This window comes from Anas acuta, chromosome 3, assembly GCF_963932015.1.
Source record: "Anas acuta chromosome 3, bAnaAcu1.1, whole genome shotgun sequence".
Lineage (NCBI taxonomy): Eukaryota > Metazoa > Chordata > Aves > Anseriformes > Anatidae > Anas > Anas acuta.
In genome coordinates, this window is record NC_088981.1 from 82,217,241 (window position 1) to 82,226,853 (window position 9,613).

Sequence of the window (9,613 nt, forward strand, 5' to 3'; positions counted from 1 at the left end):
AACAATCCTCTACAGTAAAGAGGCTTTCTTTAGCTCTCCTCCCTCTATAGTTTTGCTATTATGTGCAAGAGCAGTACACAGAGCATTAACTATGCTATTATTTTGCTCAAAAGCTACCACCAATGGACATTTTACTCTTACTTTCACTCTCACCCCTCTTTTTGACCCAACAAAGGTCACCTTTGTAAAGAACTTCTTAGCTTAATTTTGCTGGAGTTCAGAGATGACATTACATTGAATTTCTTAGCAGATCAAAGAAGTTACCGTTCACATGAAACACTCTTCCTAGAGGTGGTCACACCTGATCTTCTTGATCTATTTTCATAAAAGTGTTATATCGTAGCAAATTTAAAGCAACATTAATGTATTTTAGTCTCTAAATGATTAAACTGGAGAGCAAATATTTTCCTACTTTCTCTAAGACGACTAGAAACTTCATCTTCAGTACACAAAATACTCTTCTAGCCAGGGCTATTGCTTCAAACCACCTTTAGCACATTGCCATTGTACACCACATAGTAATTCCAACTTTTGAGCCAAAATTTCCTAGAATTAATAACAAACAGCATGAGTTGATTACCACAGGTATTTGCTATGCCAGATACAAGCAACAATCGCTCTCTATGGCAATTGTCACTCACCTTTCTAAAATTGTTCTGAAGTAGTACATGGGCCTACACACACTTATTTCCCAAAGACCATCCTACAGATCTAAACATCTTTTTAATACATTTTTATGTCTCTACATGCTTTAAAGCAAAAATCTTCAGCTGCTAAGGATAATGAATACTCCAGAACTGAAGACTGTAAGTACAAGTCAGCATCTTTAGCATCTTGTTCTTGAACCCTTGTTGCCTGAGGCATCACCTTGTTTTGTTGTTTTTTTTGCTGTTTAGTTATAAGTACAGAGGAGAGGTTAAACAAAAAATGCACAAGCACCATCAGAGCAACCAACCTCTTATACATATCCAGCAGTCCTCCTTTTTGTTGTGTTTAGCAAGCTCATCTTCAGTCACTTCAATCAGCCTCCCCTTTAAACCAGTCAAGTCCTTCCCACTTTTAGTTAATCGAATCCAATCCATTAGGCTCCTTCCTGGTTTTAAAGGTACCTGGAAAATAACAAACGCACCAACATTATTAAGCTGTAAAGGAAGAAAAAGCCATTCAATACACTTTTCTGAGCTCCCAAGGAAGATGGGAAAAACAAGAAATAACACAAGCTATACACTTTAATGACATTGGGGAGCCCAACACAGCAGTAAGGCTGCTTAGGGAAGCTTCCTATCTCATAACCCAAGCGAGGGAATTCTCGAATGTCAAATGTTTAGAGAACTCTTCCCAAAGCAAACTGCAGGTACCCAATCTTCCTGAGGCAGTAAAAAGTTTTATCAGTGTCATTTGGGTTATGGCCTGGAAACTTATGAGCAACAAAGAAAAGAGATTTGAAAATCACGGCTATGTAGGAAAAGGTTGGGAAGTTCCTCACCTCCACAGCATCCGAGGAGACCACCTGCAAGCCCTACAGCAACTGGGAACCTTGCTCTGAGAGAGGTGGGGGCGAGATCTGCTGGCTTACCAGGGACAGAGGCAGAACAAGACCTGAAGGCTTTCTATCACCTTCCTTAGGCCGCACGGGGAGGGTTTCACCACCGGCAGCCTCCAAAATGAGAAGCAGGAGGCACTGCCAGCTCCGCACCCGAGCCGAGGCCGCTGTCACCGCCTCTCCTTCCCCCCCGGCCGCCCTCCAGGGCTGGGGGCCGGCAGGAGGAGCCGGGCTGAGCCCCAGCGGGGGAGGCCGCCGGGGCGGCAGCTCGGAGCCCCGCGGCCCGGCCCAGCCCGGCGCTGGGCCCGCAGCCCCGGCCGCGCCCGCTCCCTGCTCCCGGCTCCCCGCTCCCTACCTTGGCTCGGCCGCCCGCAGCCACCCGCTGCTGGGAGCTGGGCGCCGGGAAGGCCCCCGGCGGCACGTTCAGCATCCTGCCCGGCCCCGGCAGCCCCGGCGGGCGGGGAGAGCCGCGGCAGGGCGCAGGCGCCGCGACACCGCCGGGCCGGGCCGGGATGGGGCGGTGACAGCGGGACGGGGCGGGGACCGGGGGTTTGGGGGAGGTTTGGGTTTGGCAGCTCCTCGAGCACTGCTCCCACACGGCTCCGTCCCCCGGGGTCCATCCCCCAGGAGCAAACTGCTCCAGCACGGGGCCCCCACGGGTGGGGGCAGCTCCCCCCAGACCCCCTGCTCCTGCGTGGGCTCCTCTCCACGGGCTGCAGCTCCGGCCCGGGGCCTGCTCCTGCGGGGGCTCTCCATGGGCCGCAGCCTCCTCCAGGCCACATCCACCTGCTCCCCCGGGGGCTCCTCCACCCATGGGGGGGCTGCAGCGTGGAGATCTGCTCCATGTGGGACCCATGGGCTGCCTATAAAATATTGTACCTTAGACAAAAACACTAAGCAATACCTTCCCAGCCTAGAAGCAGGAAGGGAGTAAGCCAAAGGAAGAGGCTCGGATAAAGTTACAAAACATTCCAGTTTTATTAAGAATAACTTACATACAAATAAATTATCTTTAAAAATACTATAATACATTTTTATATTAAGCTTAAATTAAATCTTAGAAGTGTCCTTGGTTGGCCTTTCTTGCAGTCAGCAGTCTGATTCTGTTCTTGAGTCTTGTTCCAGGTCATCTTCATCATCTTCACTGTCCGAGTCTTCATAAAAGGAAATTGTAGCTTGAACTGGAAAGTTTTTCAGAAGTGCTTCAGCTTCCTGGTATAAATAATCATAGCACCTCGATTTGGGCCAAAATAGTCTGAAACAAGCATACAGGTCAATTTGCTTATTGTTATTATGTTCTACTTGGAGGCTGACAGACAAGAGACAGCAGTGAAGTTCTGTTAACAGACAAGCTACAGAGTTTTCCCCTCACATGCTCAGTCATGAAACTAATCTCTACATTTAAGTAGAAAAAACGTTCTCTGGATTGCGTATTTTCATCTGAAGAAAGAAACATGCCCTCAAAACACTAGTATTGCAGCAAAACTATTCTAAAGCCCAGGATCCACATCTGAAACTTACCACTCCAGTACTTCATTAACAGTATTCATGAGGATCTAATCCAAATAGTACTGCCCTCACTGGAACAATTCCTAGGGAATATAATGGGTGTCAAACAGGATCCCCCAAATATTTGGATTAGTAGTTTTATTAGTAATGGTCAATCTTGCTTGTTGTTTACAGTGGTCTGAAACAAGTCTCAAGGTGAAAAGAATTATAAGTCTAAGAGGATCAGGCCTTGATATTTCCTCACAGTCTTGTCTGTCCAAGTAGAATTATCCACTGACTTCTTATAGAAGGTGCCACCTAGGTCTAGATTTTAAAGTAGTCCATGCTGTATCCATAAATTAGCATAAGAATTGCTGATAATAAAATGTCACAAGGGCTATCAGCTAGTGATGTTACTCCACCTTACACATGCTGCTGTTCAGCTAACATCCTCTTGCTTACTATTTGGGAGTAACTGCAAGAAATAGACAATGGAAGTCCCAAGAGCTCAGAGACTGGCACAATGCAACATAATTAAGTGCTGACTACAGACTGTTTGAAATAGAAATACATTAAGGAAGAGAACTAGAGGGTTTTCTAGCAAATACAAAAATGCTTTCTAGCTTGCAGCTTAACAGAGCACATCTTCCTCTGCAGCACAGAGCACGCTTGCTTTGTACCAGCTCACTCCCAGTGCTCCCTGCAGCATTCACTCATGCACGAGAGCAGTGTCAGAAATCAGCCAGCATAACTGCTTAAATCGCCTGTGCTTCAGTATTTGACAGATCAGAGCCTAAATTTGGGAGAAAGCTGCACCTTACCTGGAGGAGCTACCTGTGCAGTTACACAAAGCACCTTGCAACAACCCTGAGTGCTTCTGAATACAGATTCAGCTGTAAGTTTTACTCATTTTCAGACTGACAGTGCAGATACCATCACTACCATCACCACTAAAGCACCAATTAGTTACGCGAGCTTTTCTCTTGGCAGTGCTGGCTTGTTTCATACCTTCTCCTCCTGCCACTCGCTCTCACACCTGCGCTGGGAGGACACGGGCACACCAAGACAGCCTAGGGAGTGTCCTTCACCCCACCTTTTGTAACCCTGGGCACAGGAATGAGTAGCAGCGTGTTTCACCCAACAAAACAACCCAAAAACAGATAACTTAGAGAGCGACTAAGCCCCAGACCCTAGAAGCACGCTGACAGCTTAAAGATCAAGCAAATCCACAAGTGCTGGCAACCTGCACAAGGGCCTGCTGCCCAGAATAGCACTGCAAAGAGCCCAAACCACCCAAAAACTACCTTAACACCTATTCATGTATAAAAAACAAACAAAAAAAAAGGGTGGGAGAGGCGCTCTGCCGGCACTTACCTGACGGGGTGCGCGTACTGCGCCAGCTTGCGGGAGCCTTGCGCCAGCCCGCGGGGGCTGCGGGGCTGGGGACGAGAGAGCAGAGGTCACCCCCGCGGCCGGCCCGGAGCCCCCGCCACCCCACCCCAGCCCTCGGCAGCTCCCCTTAGAGCCGAGCCGAGACGCCCCACTCACCACAGCGGGGCCGGGCAGCCAGGGCCTCCAGAAGGGCGCGGGGCTGCGGGGCGAGGGCAGGGCGGTGAGGCCGCTGTGATGGCGGCGGCGGTGGCAGCAGCAGCAGCGCGGGGGGGACGAAGGGGTTGAGAGGGGCGAGAAGCCCCGGGGGCAGCCGCAGCGCACCCCGCCGACCTCCATGCTCCACCACACGGCTCCTGCCACCGCCTCGCCTCTCCTCGCCCTGCCCGGGGCTGCTTTTATAGCCCGCGGCGGCGGAGCCCACCTCCCCCGGCTCGTCTGCCAGCGCCATCAACAAACAGGCGCCGCCGTGTAAACGCGGGGCGCGGACGCGTGCATGCCCCAAATGGCCCCTGGTCGGGGGGAAGGTTTGGCGACGGGGTGTGAATCACACCCCAGAGGTGATTCACAGTCACACATGGCCGCTGCCCGGCCTCGGGGGGAGCCCCTGTGGGAACGGGGGGCGGCGGGAGGGGCGAGGCGAGGGGGCGCCGGGCGTTATCGCCCCGGCCCCGCTGCCTCCAGGGCAGCCTCTTGGCCCTAAAACCCTGATCCTTTATCCCCGAGGGTCCCCCGTGCTCGCACACAGAGGAATTTCACCCTGGGGTGCTGGAGAAAGCGCCTCTTCCAGGGGTCCTTGCTCCCTAGCTCGCCACCTCCCGATACTCCCCGTGGCATGTCCCCCCCGAGGCAGCATCGTCAGCTAGCACAGCGGCTTTTTATAGGGTATTTTTTTACCGAAACGTGCCTTTTTTTATTCTTTTTCATACGCTCCTGGCACTTTATTCCGCTGCCAGCATCAGATGCTCTTGCTACACGCACGAGGTTTTATACCAAACTCGTACCGTGTTCCCCAGTACCGAGGGAGCTCCTTTTTATTTCTCTTTTTTATCCCCCTCCCTTTTTTCTTTTTTTTTCTTCTCTTTCCAAGATCTCAGTCACTGATGCGTGTGAGCAACAGCAGTGATCACATATAAGAGCTAGTAAATAGCAGTAGTACCAGCCCTGGGGAAGCCAGGCAGGTTGGAGGGATGGAGCTGCCCTAGTTCTGAAGGACAGCTTCAAACCCCGTTAATTTATTGCCCACTAAAAGACTCAGCTAAAGTCTGAGGCACTGTGCCCTGTGGAATAATATTGTGCCTTTTTCAGCTTAGCCATAAAGAGTGTGTCTACTTTAGCACTGCCTAAGGATAGCCACAGATAGAAGGTGACTTGTGCCTTCTTCCAGTGTCTTCAGCACAGTCCATTTCACTAAATAGTATTAGCGGTACCTGTTGTAAAAACGCTGCACATTAGAAGTTTTGTGGGAAATGTAGTCATTAATTAAATATGGCAATAGCACGTTTTCAGGTCTTTAAGTCTAAAACAGATGTAGTCTGAGTTATCTTTCTGAAGAATAGCAACCTCTTGCTATAAAAGAAATAGATGCAACATTGCAGGCTTTTAAGCTTGTGCATGCTGTGATCTGTTCCACCTTGAGCAGCGGGTGTATTCTGTCATTTTGGAGGTTTATACCATTTGACCACGTGGAAAAAATCATAATGATTATAACTTTAGAAGTAATTAAAGGAAAATGTAATTCACAGTGAAAAGTCCAACTTATTAGAACCTTAGGGTTAAGCCAAATGCTTAAAATAATAAAATTTCCAGAATAATTTTACTGCACTGTTATGTTTGCAGATGTCTGCATTTTTCCCACCTCCTTTTCACCATGCCCTAAAATAAGATTAACTAAAATAAGAGTGAACAAAAGGCTCAAACTGTTTGTAAATATTCATCCTACAGTTAGGAGAAGCAGAGACTGGAGGGAAGTGGCTTGTGCAGTAAGTTCATCATAAGCAAGATGGTATCTAATTTTCTTCTGTTTCCAAATGGCTGCTGTGAAACTTCGTCAGAAGATGTGAAGTGTAAAACAGATGTTTCAAAGCTGTCTAATGGCAGATTCTTCCTTTGCCTAGATGAAGTGAGAGCAATAATTTCTGTAGTTGGTATTTCTCTTTTGAGAACTACAACACAGGCTGTACAAGAAGAGAAGGAATAGAGGCACGGTTTGTTGCCTAAAGAAAAGCAGAAACATCCGCTCATCCATCATATTAGCAGCAAGAATAGAATAATAGAACTCAACATCAGTATTATTTGTTTGATAAAGCATAAAAGTGGGTATCAACATGTGCAGTAAAAGCAAAAAACAAAACAAAACCACAAACGTGTCTTTGGCCAATGACCCTTAATTGTTTTAGAATTCTCTTTAGTATCAGCCCAAAATGAGAAAATGTCCTATGAAGAAAGTGTGATTTACCCATTAAAAAACAAACTGACACAGAGGTGTTGAAAGGATAAGGAGAAAATAATGACTAGCAGCTGTTGTTCCCTCTGCATATTTTCACACTATATGACTCTTCTTGGCCCTACAGTTTAGTGATGCAGTCCTGTTTATTGACAGAAATACAAATGTCTGTATTTGCAATAACGACTTACTATCATTGTCACCATGGAAAAAAAGAACCCAATATTATGCCATATTCCAATAGACCTTGAAATATAGGCTAAAAATTCTTAAAACAAGAATAGAAGATTGATTTTATTCATTGTCTTTTCTTCTTCAGCTTGTGCGCAGAACAAAAGTAACAATGCATTTGTAAACTATGATCTGAGCTGCATTTTAATTGTGCAGAAACCATTGTTTGCAGAAGCTACAGTAACCAAGCAAGCAGTTGGTCAAATGGGAGTAATAAACACACTAAAAAATATATATTTTACATTTAATAGCAGAAAGTTCTGAATTCAACATGAAGTCTAGTAGAGTCAGTGTCCTCATGCATTCTTACTTGTTCTAATAAAAACTGTGTTCTCCTTTCTTATTAAAGAAGAATAATTGCTGAGCTGAAGGTTTTTCTTGGTTGCACATGTGTAACTAAACTGCCTTTAGTAATGTACACCTGGGAGTCAGGATCCAATACATTGTGTTGTAAATATCAGAGTGGAATCAAAACTGAAAAATGGTGTTGTGTGCTTTTATTTACTTTCTTATAAATATTGGGATACACAAATATTTTTCTTATTTTTCTTATAAAAATATTTGTGTATCCCATTGGTTCACAGCTTTTTAAAAATATCTCTCAAGACCATGAATATATATATATATTCATGGTCTTGAATAATATATATATATATATATATAAATATATATATAAATATATATATTTATATATATATATATTTAATTATTTCCTCTTGTCATTTTCCAAGCAGATCATATCTAAAAACTTACAGGGTTCAATTTTATTTAGCAAAAGTCTACTTATTATAGGACTTACTGTGTAATTACAATTGAACAATTGCAATTGTGATAAGAACTCTTGCATGGTCATTCTGGATTTACAGCAGTAGAACTAAAAACATGATTTCATTTTCTGAGAACATAAACCAAGCAGTGTGTATCCAGAACAAAAGCAATTACCTCAGTTTGCTTTAAATTGATTAAAAGTGCTTTTGTGGCTTTCCGCAGTTTGACATCTTGAAATGTAATGCACTGTTAATAGGATACACAGAAGAGCAAACACAGAGGTCTGTGCAGGTTTGAGTGTGCTACTACAAACAAAGAAGGTGTTCACAAATGGCTTAGAGCTAAATTTGACAAGACGGTGCTAATCACACTTGGACATGGGAATATCTGGACAGGGAACACTCAGCTGGCTACATGTTAACCTCTCTGAAGGCAGTGATAGATCTTATTAGTAAAACATAGACATGTATGGAATGAGTTTATATAGAGAGAAAATGGGTCTGATCTGGTTAGAACTTTCTTTAATAGGAAAGATAAAGTCAAACATCTTCTTACTGAGACTGGACTGAGGTTAACAGTCAACATTTGATCTTGAACATTTGATAACCTGGCTTCATCTTGATATTTCCAATTTTTACAAAACTTTAGGACTAAGTTTTGAAAATTAAGTCTATGCTTACTATTTGCATAAAGATATTTACCTTGTGTAAATATCTTACATAATGGCATACTATAAATGTGTATGCCATTTATTTACCTTTGGCATATTAACTGATAAATTGAGCTATTACTATTATTATTATTATTATTATTATTATTGCTGGTAAACACAAAATTTGCATCAGATATTTATGTGCACAACTTAGGTAGATGTATATCTGTTATGATTGCTTTACTGGAAAATTTGCAGCAGTATTTTATAATGCATCAAGCATTTTTCAGTTGTGAAAATATATATTTGGATTTTTTTTTCTAGTGTAATTTGAAAGGAAAGCATCAGTTTATAAAGAGCAAATAACAGCAGAGTTGGTTTTGCCAGCCTCTCTGTCCTCATTTGGGTTTGATCAATATTTTAGATTTTGCTGATGTACCTGAAGGTGGACTTGGTTCAACACTTCCACAAAGTGGAGTCTTTTTCAGTAAATAGTATGAGATCCAAATTAGGTCCTAAGAAATAAAATACATAGAAGTTCAAATTTCTTTCTCTCTCTCTCTCTCTCCATATATATATGGTTATAAAAATATTGCTTAGCTAATAAAGAGACATCTTTCACAGAGACATCCATCCTTCTTTTCCCCATCTCTCTGGATTTTGACTGCAGCGTGATAGGATTAATTAGTATTAAACACCTTTATTTCATTTTATGGACAAAATGATTCTTCCCCTTCCTCTGTCTGACTGGATATGGGGGATTGCACATGAGAGTGTGCATACATGAGAGTGCTAAGGTGGTCACTGGTATTTGCTGGGAAAAAATAAACACGTTTGTGTTTGTGTGGATGTGCGGCACATGCATGCCTGCCTGAGGCCCCCCCATGTACGTGCATGTGGCAAGGTGTGACCCCACACAGCAGGTTGGGTTTCCTCATTTGCCTCCCCCCTTACACTCCACTCCCAGGCCCATGCTGGCAAATGGTAAAGGATAATGTATCCGTATGGGAAAGCAGCGCATTAAGGGGCTAGGAATGTGTAATGGGATCAGCTGCTGGGTACAAGGATCTTTTTTAATGTAAGAATATCATTTGCT

At 44.3% G+C, this 9,613-nt stretch overlaps 2 protein-coding genes across 5 annotated transcripts in view; both read right to left on the reverse strand.

Annotated features, from left to right (window-relative positions):
* CYB5R4 (cytochrome b5 reductase 4) overlaps positions 1-2,055 on the reverse strand; it is a 34,749-nt gene extending 32,694 nt beyond the window's left edge. For 2 of the 4 annotated variants that reach the window (XM_068678049.1, XM_068678048.1), the window contains exons 1-2: positions 1,899-2,055; positions 956-1,109 (exon numbers count right to left, since the gene is read on the reverse strand). In XM_068678049.1, the coding sequence (XP_068534150.1) occupies positions 956-1,109; positions 1,899-1,973 (229 nt within the window). In that variant the 5' untranslated portion in view covers positions 1,974-2,055. Of the gene's footprint in view, positions 1-955; positions 1,110-1,486; positions 1,853-1,898 lie in introns of those variants that run through there. The other 2 variants (XM_068678052.1, XM_068678051.1) reach the window with 2 other exon arrangements.
* Positions 2,056-2,497: 442 nt separating this feature from the next.
* Positions 2,498-5,216, reverse strand: RIPPLY2 (ripply transcriptional repressor 2). The gene is made up of 3 exons (XM_068678054.1): positions 4,580-5,216; positions 4,406-4,470; positions 2,498-2,798 (listed from the first exon to the last, which is right to left on the reverse strand). Exons 1-3 carry the CDS (start codon positions 4,757-4,759, stop codon positions 2,633-2,635), a joined length of 411 nt encoding a protein of 136 aa, XP_068534155.1. The 5' UTR covers positions 4,760-5,216; the 3' UTR covers positions 2,498-2,632.
* Between the last annotated feature and the right edge of the window lie 4,397 nt (positions 5,217-9,613).